The 20458-nt window shown below is 42.7% G+C and overlaps 1 protein-coding gene across 2 annotated transcripts; it reads right to left on the bottom strand.

The window, feature by feature from the left end:
* Positions 1-1248: 1248 nt before the first annotated feature.
* Positions 1249-19729, bottom strand: LOC124049069. Of its 2 annotated transcripts, none has more exons than XM_046370398.1 (10): positions 19339-19729; positions 18286-18679; positions 17764-17824; positions 14173-14481; positions 9866-11789; positions 9661-9717; positions 9242-9446; positions 6451-6584; positions 6260-6331; positions 1249-4986 (listed from the first exon to the last, which is right to left on the bottom strand). In XM_046370398.1, exons 2-10 carry the CDS (start codon positions 18658-18660, stop codon positions 4716-4718), a joined length of 3408 nt encoding a protein of 1135 aa, XP_046226354.1. In that variant the 5' UTR covers positions 18661-18679; positions 19339-19729; the 3' UTR covers positions 1249-4715. The 2 variants fall into 2 exon arrangements, with proteins under 2 accessions (XP_046226354.1, XP_046226355.1); XM_046370399.1 differs by having other exon boundaries at positions 9242-9443.
* Positions 19730-20458: the final 729 nt, after the last annotated feature.

Below are 20458 nucleotides of genomic sequence, written 5' to 3'. Positions count from 1 at the left end.
TTCACAGTTTGGCCAATGTTTTCTCTGCCATTATTTTATTTCACTTAGTATAGAAACAATAAGTTATTTAGATCTGTGATTCCCAAACCTTTATTCTCGGCCCCACTTCCAGCATTGGTGAATATCCCGATTTGGTCAAGAAGCGCGAACACGCAAATATATACTGAACATAAAAAGAAACGTAAAGTGTTGGTCCCATGTTTCATGAGCTGAAATAAAAGATCGCCAACATTTTCTATATGCACAAAAAAAACTTCTCAAATGTTGTGCACAAATTTGTTTACATCCCTGTTAGTGAGCAGTTCTCCTTTGCCAAAATAATCCATCCATCTGACAGGTGTGGCATATCAAGAAACTGATTAAACAGCATGATCATTACACAGGAGCACCTTGTGCTGGGGACAATAAAAGGCCACTCTAAAATATGCCATTTTGTCACAGATGTCTCAAGTTTTGAGGGAGCGAGCAATTGACATGCTGACTGATGGAATGTCCACCAGAGCTGTTACCTGATAATTTTTCTACCATAATTTTGCAGTCCGTCCAACCGGAATCACAATCGCAGACCACATTAACTACGCCAGCCCAGGACCTCCATATCTGGCTTCTTCCCCTTGCGGGATCGTCTGAGACCAGTCACCCAGACAGACAGCTGATGAAACTGAGGAGTATTTCTGTCTGTAATAACACCTTCTGTGGGGGAAAACTCATTCTGACTGGCTGGGCCTGGCCCCCTAGTGGATGGGCCTATGCCCTCCCAGGCTCATCCATGGCTACACCCGTCTATTCATTTGAAATCCATATATTAGGGCCTTATAGGAACTATAACAGAGTAAAATTGTTGCGTTTATATTTTTGTTCAGTAAAGGTAGCATTGATTTACTTTGGATTTGTGCCACAAATGCTAAAAAGTTATAATTTGAAGTTGTAACAGAGGCCAGGTAAACAAAACCAAAGCATGGATTGCTGTCATACCTTGTCCATAGACGGTTTACCCTATGTAACCGGTGTGAAATGGCTAGTTAGCGGGGTGCGCAGCTTTTGTGGAGCGTTAGGTAACAATGCTTCGAGTGTGGCTGTTGTCGATGTGTACAGAGGGTCCCTGGTTTGAGCCCTGGTTGGGGAGAGGGGAGGGACGGAAGCTATACTGTTACACCTACATGGTCTGTTTCACTTCCAGATTTCTCAAAAGGAAAGATGGTTATTTCAGCCAAACAAATAGATCAGTTTACATATCCAACAAATTAATAAATTACACAAATACACTATTTTATTCGTAAAATATTACAATTAAAATGATTGACAATACTAATCTTTAGTGTTGGTCTGTGAGATGCATGTCTACGGTAAGTGCCCATCACTTAACATAGGATGAAATAAGGAACTTTAAAAAAAATAAAAAGCAATATAAAGTTTTATTTTCAGACATGGGGGTTCCCAAAATGTGTCACGTTTTCCACTACACACCAGTGTAAACTAAATAATCCTGTTATTGTCAAATTAAAAAGAAAAAAGATTTCACATCACTCACGTCACATTTTTCTACCATTCCATGTCTGGCCTCAAGAGCAGAGGTCAGAGTGAGGAAGGGGCACTAGAACACTTCACAGGGTCTGGCTCTTTGGGAGTAAATATGTGCAGACTTTTGCCACACTAGCAAATAGGTCCAGGGCAGTGGAGGAGTATATAAACAACGATTGAAATCTGCATGAAGGCTCTCTTAGAAAGTATCTATACACTTACAAAAAAAATACAAGAGAAAATGACAAAAAAAAAAAAAAAAACTCCAGATTTGTTTTATATAATGGCAGAACACTGTATAAAGTTATGGACAAGTTTGAACAGTGGAATACTTGGGTGTTAAATGCAAACCCCATTAAATCAGTCAGGTAATGACACTTGAAAAATTGTTCTGAACAATTCATGAAAGGATTATGTCAATGTGTGCTGATGCTGAGCTGAATGTTTCCACTTGATTCCAAACAAAGACCTGATATGTAATGATGCTTGACCCCAGATAGACAAAGTATTCACTTCAAATGAGTGTTCCACAATAAATGGTCATGATTTAAAAATAATGCATGATGAGAATTATGGTAATGAATTTGAACACTACAACTATTTCATTGCTGGTTCCTAGATAAGTTTCTGCTTTAACAAAATCCTTATCTCCACAGTCATTATTCAATGTAAAAATGAGATTGCAATAAGGACAGGCTGTTTGGTATGACAATGCTAGAAGTTTAGAAACAGATCGGGCAACCAAGCTAGGTCTTCCAATCTAAGGCATCAGAGTTCTTAATGGACCTATTTACAGGCCTGATTTAACTTTTACATGAAAGATTGCTGCACACTCACAAAGAGAAGATGGGTAAATGCTGTTGTAAGACAGACCAGTTAGTGGATCCATATTTTGCTCCACATCATGTGGCATGGACTGATGTGGATTTTATGAATCACATGTAAAAAATAAAAAAAATAAAGTTTAAATAACAAAACAAAAAAAATCCATTCTGAACTTTAACATCTATAATATACATTTTGCAATATAATATACTAGGTAGGTGGTTTAGCAGCAATAGGAATTAGGACAATATCTACAGGCACGCAGCCCACACTCACTTATCCAAGCACAGGACCACTCAGTGCACATTACTTGTAAATCCTCAAACACATTCTTATCCATTGGAAAATGGTTAGAGCCAGGAGTTTTTCCTGACCATGTGACCACCTGAAAGATTCTGTGGGAAGATCTCAATTGAAAACGCCTCACATTGTCTACTTCTTAAAACCCATTGGAGGTCAGAGGGAAGGGACCTCTGGCTCTCTCATCCAATGGGTTTTGAAAAGGAGAGAGGACACAAGGAGTATGCATTTGAGATAACTAGGGCCCAGAGTTTTTCCAGGACACATGTTCAGGAAAAATCCTGTCCCTAGAAATGTTCAGCAGCTATTAGAAGATGAGGCCATATCACAGCCTGACAATTGAATAACCCTAACCTGTGACCATCCAGCATTAGAATACTGGGAGACAGACATGGTCAATGGTATCATGAGTCCCTATGCAGATGAGTTTGAAGTCTGACAGTTTAAACAAAAAAGGGGCTGCCTACAAGAAAATCTAAACACAAAGATGTTGCATATTTCATATGTCCAAAGAAAAATGATGCACCAAAAAGGAAAATCAATCCACAGAAAGAAACTGCAAAAAAAAGTTTTAAAAATCCAGTTTGTGATCAAAGATTAGGTCCATTTCTACCAAATGACCATTTCCATAGGTACTGAGTCCTTTACAGTGAGCCAAGGGACTAAAACCTTGAGGCCTTTCAACCCAAAATGGCCCCGTAGTACGACTGTGTAGCTAGGTCAGGGAAAGGCAAACTTTTGGGCTTCAGGGCCACATCAGGATTTCGAAATTCAATGGAGGGCCGCACAGATTCTTTTGGGGACGGACGGGTTTGTTAACATCAATTTGCGGTCCAGAAAAAAAAATAAAGGCCCATTATAATTTCTACATACCATCTAGATTTAAATGACCAAGAGTGGCCTTGAGTATTTTATCTAACCCAAAATAATCATTTTTACTTTAAACTTGTATTTCTCAAACATCCTATGGGCTCATAGTTTGTCCAGTCCTGATCTAGGTCCTCAAGACTGAAGTAGAGATAATATACCATCTATAAGAAAATGACATTTTCACATATGTATCAAATTGTGTTCGCACATCAGATGATGGACCGGATGATGTACATCAAGTGAAAAAGACTGACTTTTCCTTTTCTTTACAAATACTGTAAAATACATGTATTGTTTCACTAGGATTCAGGATGGGAACTCATCATCTAGATCCCAGTCGGGTTATCAGGGAGATGTACTGAACTGATGCCCCCACATGTAGCATCTTTCCCAACAATGCATGAAGAGGTAGAGAGACATGGGGCACCAATCCAGTTGGTCAGTTACCTCCATTCCTAAGGCCAGGCTAGCAGTGAGGCTGTCATCAGGGGAGTAAAGCTGCACATATACCGTTGACTCTGTCAGAAACGGTTGTGTCCTCACAAGGTCCCGTTCAAAACAACAATTTAATGAATGAGTTGATGAGAAATCTGAATGAGGTAAGAGGGAAAGTGCTCAGGTATGAGTTGTCAAACTTGTCTTCCATGTGTTCACATGCGAAAGTTCCATGTGTGTGTACGAACGCACACATCCAAGTATGAGCACCCACAATTCTGTTATCACAGGTTCAATTATAGTTCCTAAGAACAAAGTAGTAATTGTTCAACCACTATTCATTATATATCATAAAAATCCTCTTTGCTGGATTGAGTTTAAATTTCCATAAAAGGCACACATTAAGTCAATTTTTTCTAGCACTTCAAAGTCTGCCAGTTCTGAAACAAATCATCTGAATGGGCATTTCAGGGGCCCCGAAGTAGAAAAACCTAACACGATCATAGAAATCTCTTAAAATGATCTAATTATTAAAATCCAGTTTCATAAGCCCAATCAATTTACAAAACAAGCTGTCCAAAAACTGAGAATGATGAACCATATGCAATGCATGTGTGTAGCATGTCACAAATGATAACTTGTTCACTCTATAATATGCTACTTTGACCCGATGGGCTTGGGTCAAAAGTAGAGCACTATGATGAATAGAGTACCATTTGTGAGAGTTTGTATTTGGATGTGAAATAGGGGTATTGTGGGACTGCTCAGTCCTCCAGGCCTTGGCGGGTGAAGAAGTCTTCCAGCTCGCTCAGCCTCTCGATGAGCATGACATCCAGGTCGGCATCGTCAGGCCTCCCCCGCCGACCACGCCCCCTGGGGCCCTTTATGCGCAGGGGAGCCATGTTGGCCCGGACTTTGCGTTTGCGCGGCAATGTGAAGTCGGGGAAGTCCAGTACACGCTTCCTCTTCTGGTGGCCAATGCAGACCAGAGATCCGTTCTTCTCCTTGGGCTCCTCGAAGATGGTCTCCAGGCTCCTGGTATGGGAAAACAATATGATCAACCATATACTAGTGCTGAGTGAAAGTGCTTTTTTGAGGTCGGTTCAGTTTCGATTATTAAAAAAATAAATTAATGTTTTCGATTCCTGTTATTTAAAATAAAAAACATTAAATGCACTATGCATTATGTGTGTCGAATGCTTCAACACAGAATAAAACAATTAATAAAAGTCCCATGATGGTAGTGACTGCCCATTACTGCTCATCACTTAAATCAGAATATATTGATATTACTTTTTTTTATTTTATTCAGTTTGTTTGAGTTATTATTTCATTATAAGTCATCTCTATAGAGCTGCTATCTATGCTGTCTGACAAAATCTAAAAAAATAAAAATAAACTATTTTAGAAGTTTTTCAAAGTAAATAAGGCATTCTGGTATGACTGCTGAATACCAACTATCAATCACTAAGATCATGTATTTTCAGGTAGAGAGACCTCGCAACTCCTCCCCTCATGATGACACATTTTTCTGTCTCTTTTACATAACATGCGTAAAAGCTACACAGACCGAACAAGTAGGCACATAATGGATTATGGTCATTGTAGTTAATTACCATGTTTTCTGCGCTAAACTACAAGCTCACAAAAAAAAGACTGAAATGGAATTCAAATAACAACCAACATTAGTCAATAAGTTGTTTAAAAATGTCAAGAACAGAAATGTCAGTTAACTGCTGAGCAATACCATACACTAAACAAAATGATAAACCATATGATGAACAATATTAAAGCGGAAATTACACTGAGATTAAGATTTTTCACGTTAAAATGTATACCAAACAAAAACCATTGAAATCAAAGTTTAATAAACCATACAACTATGTACAAGGACTACTTTTAACAATTTCCCCAGAAAATGTTACTAAAACACATGTGCAAGAAGAACTGTGCAGATACAAAGTTTGTTAACAGAATAAAACTCAGGGAAATTTTACAGTAACTGTTACCAAACTTTGTATCTGCACAGTTTTTACAGTTAATGTTTTTGTATTTACTCTATACATTTTTCAAAGTAGTCATTGTGCATAGAGGTGTATGGTTTGTTAAACTTTTAAATCAATGGTTTTTGTTTGGCATACATTTTAAAGTGAAAAATCTGAGCCTCAGCGTAATTCTGTTAACTTGGAATTGCCTATGCCTATTTTAATAGCCTATTGACCAACAACAAGCGGTTTCAATATACTGTCAATTGTCATGTTCTCCAACTTGAGGTATAGTTTGAATAATAAATATGATGATGGCTGACCTGTTGGGAGTGGGTGATTTGTAATTCTTGTTGGTGTAAATCTCCTCCAAGCTGAACTCCTTCTTCTTCAGCCTGATGGGATGTACGCAAAAAAACATGTAAAACACAGTTGGCACTCTGTGTGATCACATGAGCCGTGGTATTTCAATAATCCCATTGTTTTGTTAGTTACTGAGTTTTTAAAAACTTACCTCTTTGGTTTGGGCAGGCCCATGGGAGTGAGGTTGTTGTCTGGTTTGGGAACAGTCTTCCGAATGCGGATCTGGGATACCCTCTTGGAGCGCTGGCATGGCTGGGTTCCCACACTCGCATCATAAAGACCACCCTACAGAACAAAATAAAGAAAAAGTGAGCAAGATCACAGAACCAGAAAATAATTGAATTTTAATAATATAGCAAATAAGTCACAAGGAAGAGGTACAACTAGCTGGATTGCAAGAGTTTGTGTTCAGACAATGGAAGAGGTGCTTCCTTGAAAAATCAATGATGCTCACAGGGAATAAAATACAAAAGTCACTCTGTGGATCAAATGAGCAACCTCAGTCAACACCAAAATGGTGTTCCCACTGTCACACAACATTCTTCAGCCCCCTTAGGTCCAGGACTAGACTGCAGAGACTGCAACTAAGAATTAGATAAATTGCTCAAATCTGGGTGGAACGTTTGTTGTGCATGATCCCTATAAATTGTAAGGATTGTACAGAATCAGAGCCACAGTTTTGGTAACTGCCAAAATAAAGGAAACACTTGAGTAAATGGATACAAAGTATATTGAAAGCAGGTGCTTCCACACAAGTGTGGTTCCTGAGTTAACAAATTCTGTGCGGGCCATTATTTTGGCCCCCATAGGTTGACAATGCCCCCATCCACAGGGCACGAGTGGTCATTGAATGGTTTATGAGAATGAAAACGATGATAACCATATGCCATGGCTGTCTCAGTCAGCAGATTTCAACCCAAATTAACACTTAAGGGAGATTCTGGAGTGGCGCCTGAGACCGTTTTACACCACCATCAACAAAACACCGAATTCTGGAAATTCTTGTGGAAGAATGGTGTCTAGGGATGTGCATCTCTTCTTTGATATGCATCTAGATACATTGGCTCCAATAGCAAACATTTTCATTTGGATCAATTGTGTGTTTTGGTTTGATTAGGGGAATGAATTTATGTGATTTGGATCAATTTGATACAATTACATGCATTTTTTTGCATAAAACATTCATTTTCCATTTATATCTGCTGTTGATGGGAGCTCAGGAGCTGGGCCTCTGAGCTGGATCTGTCTGAGCTTTGGATTTCTTCTCTAAGCTGAGTGGCCCTCAGTGTGTGTGTTCCTCAATGTCAATGGTGTGTGTGTATGTAGGTACCTGAGCTGAACCATAGGGCAGCTCAGGTACCTATGCTTTTTGTCCCCCTACTTTTTTTAAATCTGAAAACCACAAATTTGTCATTTTTGCAGATAAATGTTGAGTTGACACAATGACAATACTAATCTTTAGAAATTGAGACGCAGTGCCTTATAGTGCTACAGATATCATTAAAAACTGCAAACATTTCTCCCCACCTTATGACAAAATGTGTAGAACTGCAGGAAATTGGCTGTAAAACAGCTAATTTTCCTATCCGCCCCATGGCAAAATGAGTAGAATTGTAGCAAACTTGCTTTAAAACTTAAAACGTAAATGTTTTTTTCTAGGGCTGCACGATTTGGACAAAATATATAATTGCGATTTTTGGGCCAGATATTGCAATTTCTATTATGAATTGCAACACATGGGTGAAAACTTGGTAATTCCATCAGACATGGTTAAAACAACTGTCTGGGTAGAGAACATCACTTCTAACATGAGATGTGGATTAACACACTGTGCTAACTGAACACAAAACCAAATTAAACTCTTCTTTCCCAACATTGTTATATGTAAGTCGCTCTGGATGACTTAAATGTAAATGACTTAAATGTAAATGTAATAAAAGATGGGATTATAATGCCTACATATAAACAAGACAAAATATATTATTGATTAATTCATGAATAACATTATGAGTTCCTATTTCCCAATACGAGTTCTTAAGTTAATTATTTATTCAAGCAGCCATGGGCTGCAGATGGAATATGAAGCTTATGATTGTGTAATTATGTATAAATAGGCTGAAACATTATTATAAGTCAAAGTGCCTTTAAAAAATTGTAACACGTAGCCTACTGATTGCAAGGTGCAGTCTGTGTCCAAAACATTGGCGTCTGGTCCAGTCATTCAATGTGACATGTTTCAACTCCTCCCTTCATTTTGTTATACAGTGTTGGGATGGTGATTTGGGAGAAATATGTATACTTCTTATCCAGCTTGTTTATCATCTTCTTGAAGCCATCTTCGCTGACTGTGTAAATAGGAACCATGTCTTTGGCTCTGATAGCCTCGGACTTCTATACGGGATGTTCTTTTGTAGGGTGTTACACTTGAAAACGCATCATCAACCAATGCGTGTTTCACGTAGGCGGCTGGTTGTGGCTGAGGGGCTTGGCTGCTGTTGGGTGCTTTTTTTTACTATTCAATCATCATGAAGTAGTGGATGGTTATTCTTCAAATTATTAAATCAATTGTCGAGACAACTCAGACAGTTTTTGAGGTTTGCCTGTACCGAAATACTGCCATAGCACTGAAGATGCGCCCTTCTTGGCACTAAATTGACATTCTTGTTAGCACTAGCAGCACCGGACACACTGAGGTAAAACCACAGTTGCTAAACCTCATACTGTACTGTCTTTGGTGAAGCCCTTTCTCTCCTCACCAGCATCTAAATGTACGCTCTAACCAGGGATGCTTGTGGTTGGCCAGCATGTGCATGCCATGCAGAGTGTGAGAGACACCTGCGAGCAAATGCGGCCCCTCGTGAGTGTGGCCCCCACACCAATCACACCTGTCTAGTCAATCAAAGTCCATTCTAAGACAAAGTTACTGTACATGCCAGACTCACCTCTCTGGTTGGGCTGCGGCCATGCAGACCAGGGTATTTGACGTTGGCACTGGCGATGGCAAAGCTGGGCACAGGCTCGGGCTGGTTATCCAGACGCATGGTCTTGGGGCTGTGGCTATGACTGGTTTTGGGGCTGGAAAGGGCCCGCTCTGGGGGGAGTCTGACCCAACGTCGCCTTGTCGGTGAGAAGGTGAGAGACGTACTGCTGGGCGGAAAACAGAATGGAGACACATAGTTCGTGATGATATTCAATAATAGGCATAGGTTGTGCATCACTTATACATGCTGTTTATCCTTTGAGATGCCACTGACAATAGCAGTAACAGATGTAATGTAGCCAGCCCATATTAGTTTGCCAATCAATTATTACATTGCATTTCATGGACATTCAATAGTGCCATGTCTAGACGTCTGCTCACCTTGCTGTGCTAGATATTCTGACAGAGGTAGCTTCTTGACTGCACGATTGAGCATAACTGCAATTACAAACCAACAAGCAAGCAAACAAGAAATCAGCAGAATATCTTCAAATGTTTACTATAATAAGTAAATATTTATTCTCTCTATTAACATATTGCTTATGAAAACGGCTCGTAGCACATTAAAATGCCTATCAATACTGACCTGTGGTCATTGTCCAGGCCAGGAGGGCCTGTGTAGTCCTTGAGGGGAGGATACATGTACTTCTTCTGTGACTCTATAATTTGACACATCACCGTCTCCACCGCTGTGGCCGACAACCTCATGAGGGGCATGGGGCACTTGTGTCTGAACCAGTGGTGGAAGGAGGCGGGGGAGGATGCAGCCAGCACAGTGCTCAGACCCGCCTTGGAGAACTTGGAGAAGCCCATCTGGCTGAAGAGGGACATGGGGAACTGGCCTGTGGCATGGAAGAGGCCGTGCTGCAGGGTAGAAGAGTTTCTGTCCAGGGCCTTGCTGCTACAGCATAAGGAGGAGAAGGTCTGGGCTAGGGGCCCTAGCTGCAGGGGGGACAGAGGCAAGACTGGGCTGCCCAGAATCACCAGGGGCTGCCAGTGGTGCTGCGACGTCTCCTCCTCCAGCTCCGGGAGAGACATGGCTAGAGCACCACTCGTGCTGTGAACGCCTTTCAGGGGCCGCTTCTTACAGGAGGACCGGTCCTTATTCCAGTGGTTCTTGAACTTGGAGTTGAAGACGCACGGGATGTTCCCCCATCTACTTTGACCACCATCCGGGGGTGAGGGGAGCTCCGGGGATGGGCTGGAAGGTACAAGCCGGCTGGCTGTGTCCGACAGCTGGAGTAGGAGGGCCTGGCCCTGGGGGTGAATGGATCCAACACCAACCATGAGAGATTTAGAAGAGCCATTTCGGGGAGAGGAGAGCTTGGAGGCTACGGAGGAGTCTAGAGAGGGGCTGGAAGAGTGGAAGTGCAGGAAGGATCGATCCGTGGCTTGTTTGCCCTTCTGAGGGTCCACGTAGCCAGACATGGGTGGGGAGGACAGAGGGGACCAGGAAGAGGGTGCAAAGACTGAACCTGATAGTGATGATGCTCCATCTGGAGACTTCAGCTGGGCGTGGGACAATGGATTGTGTTGCTGATGAGGTATTGTAAAGTTTAGAGTCTGCTTGTGTTGTTGACTCTGCTGCCTCTCCTCGGCTGCCTCCCTGCCCACACCAACCTGTGGTTGGTCCTGTATCTGAGCGGAGAAGCTACTCTTGACGGACTTAGTGGCGGTAGAGTTAAACTCATCGACCGAGTGTGCCTTCGCTTCCCTCTTGTTCCGCCTCTTCCTCTCAGGCTTCTGGTCTTTCTCTGCCTCTTTGGAGGACTGAGTGTAGGCCGTGTGGTCAGTGCGAGGTGGGCTGGTGATCCTAAGTTGGATGTTAGTTGAAGCAGGAGCTATTCTTCCCGTGTGCTCAGGCCTAGATGACCTTACAACTTCAACGGAATTTGGCGACAGAGAGAAAGCTCCTATAGGGCTCAACTGTACCCCCTCAGGAAATGCAGCCATAGTCCTACCCTTACCCGTAAGTGGACACTTATGGACCTCAGTGCTTTTGGACAGGCCTTGGGATTCAGTGGGGAAGTGTACATGAGGAGAGTGTGGATGGGTCTCTATACTCTCTCTCCTGTTCCCAGATTGTGCCTTCTGAGAAGGGGATGGAAGGGGCACTTCCTGGCTGTCACTAGACTCTGTGTCTGCCAGGGCAGAATTGACCAACCAGTTAAGAGCATCCCGCCCCTTCTCGGCCGCCAGCTCCACGTCCAGATCTTCAATGTCCGACACAGGGGAGTAGTTCCCTTGTTTGCACCCCGCTTTTCCCTTGGAGGATACGGACTGGCCTGACTCTGTTCTTTTCATTTTCCCACCTAACCCCTCTTTGTGGTCACTGCTCGGGGCCGGACTGTGGCTGGGTGAAAATGTTGTCGTCGTCATCATCCATTGACATCCAGTGACACTCCCCTGGTCTAAGTCTGCTCCTGAGGAGCCCATATTGCACAAAGGGTTAGGACTGTGTGGTAACAACTTGGTGAAGTCCTCTTCTTCCAGCACTCTTGGTTCCTTTCCTGTACAACACAAGAAACATTACTTACCAACAAAATTATCTTCAATCAAGTAGTTAAACACTGGCAGCCCGTGGCCCCCATGTTTGGAGTCACTCAGAAATGTCCTTGTTTAAAGAAAAGCACATTTATTTTTTGTCCATTAAAAATACCGTGCAGACAGTCATTTACAACAAACAAATTGTAGCTGGAAATACCTACAGAGGCCCATTATTAGCAACCATCACTCCTGTTTTTCAATGGCATGTTGTGTTAGCTAATCCAAGTTTATCATTTTAAAAGGCCAATTGATCATTAGAAACCCCATTTGCAATTATGTTAGTACAGCTGAAAACAGATTAAAGAAGCAATACAACTGGCCATACAACTGGCTGGTTAGAGCCTGTTTGCGCTGTTCTGTGGAGTAGTACACAGCGTTGTACGAGATCTTCAGTTTCTTGGCGATTTCTCGCATGGAATTGCCTTCATTTCTCAGAACAAGAACAGACTGACGAGTTTCAGAAGTTAGTTATTTTTTTCTGGACATTGAGCCTGTAATCGAACCCACAAATGCTGATGCTTCAGATACTCAACTAGTCTAAAGGAGGCCAGTTTTAGTGCTTTTTTAAATCTGCACAACAGTTTTAAGCTGTGCTAACAATCTCAAAGGGTTTTCTGATGATTTAAAATGATAAACTTGGATTACCTAACACAACGTGCCATTGGAACATAGGAGTGATGGTGGCTGATAACGGGCCTCTGTACGCCTATGTAGATATTCCATTAAAAATCAGCCGTTTCCAGCTACAATAGTCATTAACAAAATCTACACTGCATTTCTGATCAAAATGCTGTTATTTTAAAATGGACAAAAAAAGTGCTTTTCTTTCCCAGTGGGTCAAAGGTTTACATACACTCAATTAGTATTTGGTAGCATTGCCTTTAAATTGTTTAACTTGGGTCAAACATTTTGGGTAGCCTTCCACAAGCTTCCCACAATAAGTTGGGTGAATTTTGGCCCATTCCTTCTGACAGAGATGGTGTAACTGAGTCAGGTTTGTAGGCCTCCTTGCTCTCACATGCTTTTTCAATTCTGCCCACAAATTTTCTATATAATTGAGGTCAGTGATTTGTGATGGCCACTCCAATACCTTGACTTTGTTGTCCTTAAGCCAGTTTGCCACAACTTTGGAAGTAACTTCCTGACTGATGTCCGGAGATGTTGCTTCAATATAACCCCAATTTTCCTCCCTCATGATGCCATCAATTTTGTGAAGTGCACCAGTCCCTCCTGCAGCAAAATACCCCCACAACATGATTCTGCCACCCCGTGCTTCATGGTTGGGATGGTGTTCTTCGACTTGCAAGCTTCCCCCTTTTTCCTCCAAACATAATAGTCATTATGGCCAACAAATTATAATTTTGTTTCATCAGACCAGAGGACATTTCTCCAAAAAGTACGATCTTTGTCCCCATGTGCAGTTGCAAACCGTAGTCTGGCTTTTTTTATGGCAGTTTTGGAGCTGTGGCTTCTTCGTTGCTGAGCGGCCTTTCAGGTCATGTCGATATAGGACTCGTTTTACTGTGGATATAGATACTTTTGAACCCGTTTCCTCCAGCATCTTCACAAGGTCCCTTGCTGCTGTTCTGGGATTGATTTGATTTGCACTTTTCACACCAAAGTAAGTTCATCTCAAGGAGACAGAACCTGTCTCCTTCCTGAGCGGTATGAAGGCTACGTGGTCCAATGGTGTATATACTTGCGTACGATTGCTTGTACAGAAGAACGTGGTACCTTCAGGTGTTTGGAAATTGCTCCCAAGGGTAAACCAGACTTGTGGAGGTCTATAATTTTTTTTCTGAGGTCCTGGATGATTTCTGTTTGATTTTCCCATGATGTCAAACAAAGAGGCACTGAGTTTGAAGGTTGGCCTTGAAATACATCCACAGGTACACCTCCAATTGACTCAAATTATGTCAATTAGCCTATCAGAAGCGTCTAAAGCCATGAGATCATTTTATGGAATTTTCCAAGCTGTTTAAAGGCACAGTCAACTTAGTGTATATAAACTTCTGACCCAATGGAATTGTGATACAGTGAATTAATCTGTCTGTAAACAGATGTTGGAAAAATTACTTGTGCCATGGACAAAGTAGATGTCCTAACCGACTTGCCAAAACTATAGTTTGTTAACAAGAAATGTGTGGAGTGGTTGAAAAACGAGTTTCAAGAACTCCAACCTGCGTGTATGTAAACTTCTGACTTCAACGATATATAATCCACACTCAGTCTTAAAAACATGACTTTTCTCCTTTTGTAAATTTCTTAATAAAATGTAGCAGGGAGGTATGCACACACATTTCACCGTGGTGCCTTCTAATCTTTAGTGAGTCAACTTGAACTCACCCAGACCATGGAGAGGTGACAGGTCCTGTTTGGCGACAGCAGCAGTCATCCCTCTTGCCAGCTGGCCCACCTGGATCCTGAGCAGAGACAGGCTGTTGCCATGCGTGGTTCCCTGCTCACAGAGCTGCTCCATCCTCCTCTCCACCACCTCCAGACGCTGGCACAGGGAGCCGAGGGAGCCCGTCAGCAGCCGCTTCATCTCTGCCTGGTGGGCTTCCAGGCAGCGCTTCAGGGTCCCCAGCTGCTCTCCCGTGGGGCCAGCCGGGGGAGTAGGATCAGAGGGGCACACCTGAGGAGGGGAGGTAGGCTCTGTGCACAGAACACAGTCACAGAGAGGGTGAGTTGGAACTGGGGAGGTTGATTGTCAGGTAGCTAAAGGAGACCTTTTCATAATTTCACCCGATCACTTCTCCTCGCGTTTCAGTCTGATCATTTAGATTGCTGCTGCCTCCTGTTAGCCTACTACTATGATAAATCAAATGGTGAGGAACAGATATAGCCCTTGGTTCTCCCCAGACCTGACTGCCCTTAACCAACACAAAAACATCCTATGGCGTTCTGCATTAGCATCGAACAGTCCCCGTGATATGCAGCTTTTCAGGGAAGCTAGAAACCATTAAACACAGGCAGTTAGAAAAGCCAAGGCTAGCTTTTTTAAGCAGAAATTTGCTTCCTGCAACACTAACTCAAAAAAGTTCTGGGACACTGTAAAGTCCATGGAGAATAAGAACACCTCCTCCCAGCTGCCCACTGCACTGAAGATAGGAAACACTGTCACCACTGATAAATCCACTATAATTGAGAATTTCAATAAGGATTTTTCTACGGGTGGCCAAGCCTTCCCCATTTCTCCTTCGCCCAAATCCAGTCAGCTGGTGTTCTGAAAGAGCTGCAAAATCTGGACCCCTACAAATCAGCCAGGCTAGACAATCTGGACCCTTTCTTTCTAAAATTATCTGACAAAATTGTTGCCACCCCTATTACTAGCCTGTTCAACCTCTCTTTCATGTCATCTGAGATTCCTAAAGATTGGAAAGCAGCTACGGTCATCCCCCTCTTAAAAGGGGGGGTTGGGGGGACACTTGACCCAAACTGCTACAGACCTATATCTATCCTACCCTGCATTTCTAAGGTCTTTGAAAGCCAAGTCAACAAACAGTTTACCGACCATTTCGAATCTCACCATACCCTCTCTGCTATGCAATCTGGTTTCAGAGCTGGTCATGGGTGCACCTCAGCCATGCTCAAGGTCCTAAACGATATCTTAACTGCCATCGATAAGAAACATTACTGTGCAGCCGTATTCATTGATCTGGCAAAGGCTTTCGACTTTGTCAATCACCACATCGGCAGAGTCGACAGCCTTGGTTTCTCAAATGATTGCCTCGCCTGGTTCACCAACTACTTCTCTGATAGAGTTCAGTGTGTCAAATCAGAGGGTCTGCTGTCCAGACCTCTGGCAGTCCCTATAGGGGTGCCACAGGGTTCAATTCTTGGACTGACTCTTCTCTGTATACTTCAATGATGTCGCTCTTGCTGCTGGCGAGTCTCTGATCCACCTCTACGCAGACGACACCATTCTGTATACGTCTGGCTCTTCTTTGGACACTGTGTCAACAACCCTCCCGTCAAGCTTCAATGCCATACAACAATCCTTCCGTGGCCTCCAATTGCTCTTAAATACAAGTAAAACTAAATGCATGCTCTTCAACCGATCGCTGCCTGCACCTGCCCGCCTGTCCAACATCACTACTCTGGACGGCTCTGACTTAGAATACGTGGACAACTACAAATACCTAGGTGTCTGGTTAGACTAAACTCTTCTTCCAGACTCATATCAAACATCTCCAATCCAAAGTTAAATCTAGAATTGGCTTCATATTTCACAACAAAGCATCATTCACTCATGCTGCCAAACATACCCTTGTAAAACTGACCATCCTACCAATCCTTGACTTCGGCGATGTCATTTACAAAATAGCCTCCAATACCCTACTCAACAAATTGGATGCAGTCTATCACAGTGCCATCCGTTTTGTCACCAAAGCCCCATATACTACCCACCATTGCGACCTGTATCCTCTAGTCGGCTGGCCCTCGCTACATATTCGTCGCCAGACCCACTGGTTCCAGGTCATCTATAAGTCTATGCTAGGTAAAGCTCCACCTTATCTCAGCTCACTGGTCACGATAACAACACCCACCCATAGCACGCGCTCCAGCAGGTATATCTCACTAGTCACACCCAAAGCGAACACCTCCTTTGGCCGCCTTTCCTTCCAGTTCTCTGCTGCCAATGACTGGAACGAACTACAAAACTCTCTGAAACTGGAAACACTTCTCCCTCACTAGCTTTAAGCACCAGCTGTCAGAGCAGCTCACAGATTACTGCACCTGTACATAGCCCACCTATAATTTAGCCCAAACATCTACCTCTTTCCCTACTGTATTTATTTTATTTAGCTCCTTTGCACCCCATTATTTTTATTTCTACTTTGCACATTCTTCCACTGCAAATCTACCATTCCAGTGTTTTACTTGCTATATTGTATTTAATTTGCCACCATGGCCTTTTTTTGCCTTTACCTCCCTTCTCACCTCATTTGCTCACATCGTATATAGGCTTGTTTCTACTGTATTATTGACTGTATGTTTGTATGTGTCGAACTGCTTTTCTTTATCTTGGCCAGGTCGCAATTGTAAATGAGAACTTGTTCTCAACTTGCCTACCTGGTTAAATAAAGGTGAAATAAAAAATATATACAAAAAATAGCCAATCTAACAAGCGGTGAATTGGTAGGTAAATATAAAATGTCAAAGCGCATTATGTTTATATATTTTTTTTACCACTTTTACTCCCAAATTTTGCGGTATCCAATTGGTAGTTACAGTCTTGTCTCATCGCTGCAACTCCCGTATGGACTCGGGAGAGGCGATGGTCGAGAGCCTGCGTCCCCCGAAACACAACCCAACCGCACTGCTTATTGACACAATGCCCATTTAACCTGGAAGCCAGCCGCACCAACGTGTTGGAGGAGACAGCATGCACTGTGCCCGGCCCGCCACAAAAGTCGCCGCTAGTGAGCCATGGGACAAGGACATCCCTGACGGACAAACCTTCCTCTAAGCCAGACGACGCTGTGCCAATTGTGCGCCGCCTCATGGGTCTCCCGGTCACAGCCGGCTGCAACAGAGCCTGGACCTGAACAAAAAAATCTCGACTGGCAAAGCTAGAACTGCGATGCTGGGCCTCAGACCACTGCACCACTCGGGAGGCCCCGAGGCGCATTCTTACTGAGTGACTGCAAATTTGTCTGCCCGCTGCAAGTTAAGGACAGACAGACACACACACACCTTCGAGCGCTACGCCTAATATGAAGCATTTTTGGTCTTTAAACTTGTAGACTGATAAGTACATGTTGACAAAATAACTAGGCATATTACAACACTTCCGTGTTTTCTGAACATGAGTATCTTCCGATCCAATTCGGCTATCAACTGTCAATTTACAGATATGATCACGAGTATGGCCAGGTTGGCACCCCCTTAGTTTCTATGCACAAGAAACTGATAACAACAATTGTACATTACCTAGTTGTTTTGGATGAACGCAGACATTGCCTTTGTTGCCGGGTCTTTGGGTGCCTTGGACCTGAAAATGACCACGCACAAATTTACACACAATCCAATACACAGACATTGGATACACATGCAAAAACATAAGCATACTCTAAGACAAGGTTCCCCAACCGGCGGCCCAAGTTTTATTTGGCCCTTCACGGTTTTTGGGGGTATTTTTATTGTTGGACATAAGACTGTAAAAACACCAGGAAATCAGCTCCAAGTGGCTTCAATTTAATAAATATGTTGCCAAGTATTCCCACGCATAATATACACACGTGAACATACACAAACGTAAACCAGGTTTGAAATGATTATGTTTTAGTCAAACAGATATGTTAGGTCCAACAGATTGCGGTTAATTTGCAGTCTAACAATGATTTGTAATTATTTTACGGCCGGCCGCCACTCACAAAAAATAATAATAACATAGTCCTACGGCTGAATCTAGTTGATGATCGCTGCACTAAGAACACCACACACATTCCCCACCTGGTCTGACACTTGTGTCTCTGTTCTTCTGAAATCGGAAGAGCCTGCAGTCCCATAGACAGGACCTCTCAAACTGGAGACTGAACCCAAAGCCCTCTGCCTGTGCTCTGCCTGAGTCTGTCTCTCTCTCACACCAGAGTCCATCCCAAGACTACCATCTCTATCTCTGCTCTCTGCTGGTCTGTGAGACATAGTCACGGTCACCAGAGGTCCTCCATCCTCGACAGCATTCCTCTGGTCCTTGCTAGTCTCTCTGCACCCCGTGGCCAGTTGTTCATGGTACAGTTGGGAGAGAGAAGGGCATGGACCCACCGACGTGGAGCCGGGGAGCTGCTGAGCACCTCTCGGATCAGCCGAAACAGATGACAACATCATCGCACATGGGCTTAAGGGCCTGCGGAGCAGAGAGTGGACAAGAGGGGTTCCTGTGTCAGATACCGGTTCAGATAACTTTATTGCCAATACAACATGGTTGAATAACCAAGAGATGCCCAGTGATTGAATATAACACCTTATGATAGCTGGATAATCAACCACATTTAATAAACAAATCTACATTTTAAAAATGTTTAAAATAAACATATTTCAATCTAATTATTGCATGCAACCTTGAGGCGAATACCAAATCATTTCTCTATTATTACCCAGCAGTGTTACATTTAGTTAATCTAGCCATCATTACCTAACCCCACGCATAATCCCCGACTGCTACAACAAGTAAACTGTCTCGCTACACGCACAAGCTAGCTTTGTGGTTTGACAGATCGAATCTACTACTACTAGCATGACCAAAACAGACACCAAACATAATAGCGAGTCTATTGAAGAAAAAAAAACACTGATCAAGCGTAAATCAATCACTCACTCACTCACTCACTGCCTGCCTGCCTGGATTCCCAATACTCTCTACAATAACACGACTGTCTACATATTTTATACTATAGCATAATGTAGCTAGTCACTGCGATCAAAACGTCGAAGGGCCCGTGTTACACGAGTCGCTCTTTGTTGAAGCATTTTAGACGGTAGGTTTAGAGAATTGTGATAACATACCTCGAACAGAGCTCTGCGCCCACTGTGGATATGTGGCTTTACCAAACTTGCCCCAAGACGTGCCCTACAAACTCCTAGATAAAATTCAAATTTGCTGTTCCATCCAGACGTCCCGTGCTAATGATTTCTATCTCAACTGCGCTTCCGGTGGTAAGCGGCTCTTGATGGGAAGGCGAAAAGGAAGTTTAGCATTACATTTCAGAACCTAGACACTTTGTAAGCCAGTATACAGAGATGGCAAGATGTCTCTTTAAAATCTAGCTAACCGTATATTTGCAAAATAGTTATACGCTAACTGCCAATGTTTTTTTTGTTGCAAGAAATACAGATTTGTTTACGAACAAATAAATAAATGAATCTCGCTTGGATCGTAGCCTACTTCCTTTTGAAGGACTCAGCCATTGGCGCAGACCAGCCGGGTCGAGCACTCTTCTCCTCCCATTGGTGCATCGATGAGAAACTGCATTATGGGTTACCAAAATAATGTACAGTATAGGCCTTGTTTGCGTGACGTAATATTTACAATATATTCGTTTTAGACAAATCACATACACAAAACCAGTCTGTTTTTGAATTTCCTCAGTGGTGCTGTCATATTGGGTTCCATATCAATAAGATTATAAAATATTTTTATTTGGTCCCCAACAACAACAACAACAAAAATGTAGAACTGGCAAAGGGACATGGTTCCGGTCTTGATGCACGGTTTCGAATACTCCTACAGTTTTGCTTCGGTACTGCACGTTTACTGACGGTTGGCCCTGAAATACAATTTCCAATGGTAATGGAGGCTCCTCAGAGGAGGAATGAAATAAAAATGGTAAAATATTGAAAAAGTTGTACTTTTTAGATAAAACTATACTAAATATATGAATGTCACCAAATAACTGATTAAAACACATTGTTTTGCAATGTAGGTCTACAGTAGCCTCAACAGCAGTCTGGGTACATTGATTTAAATCCAAAATCTAGGAGGCTCATGGTTCTCACCCCTTCCATAGATGTACACGGTAATTATGGCAACTTCCCGGAGGACGTCCTCCAACCTATCAGAACTCTTGCAGCATGAACTGACATGTTGTCCACTCAATCAAAGGATCAGATAATTATTCTTGTACAG

The sequence above is a fragment of the Oncorhynchus gorbuscha genome, linkage group LG11 (genome assembly GCF_021184085.1).
Source record: "Oncorhynchus gorbuscha isolate QuinsamMale2020 ecotype Even-year linkage group LG11, OgorEven_v1.0, whole genome shotgun sequence".
In the NCBI taxonomy this organism is placed as follows: Eukaryota; Metazoa; Chordata; class Actinopteri; order Salmoniformes; family Salmonidae; genus Oncorhynchus; species Oncorhynchus gorbuscha.
Note: the sequence above shows the minus strand (reverse complement) of the source record. Positions and strands in the feature narration are given on the sequence as shown.

Bases quoted from the DNA above. Each gene is read 5' to 3' on its own strand.
- LOC124049069 (XM_046370398.1), bottom strand. From the start codon at position 18,660: ATGATGTTGTCATCTGTTTCGGCTGATCCGAGAGGTGCTCAGCAGCTC. The intron at 17,825-18,285 runs GTGGGGAATGTG...GGTCATTTTCAG, and splicing joins AGACACAAGTGTCAGACCAG to GTCCAAGGCACCCAAAGACC. The intron at 4,987-6,259 runs GTCAGCCATCAT...TTCCCATACCAG, and splicing joins AAATCACCCACTCCCAACAG to GAGCCTGGAGACCATCTTCG.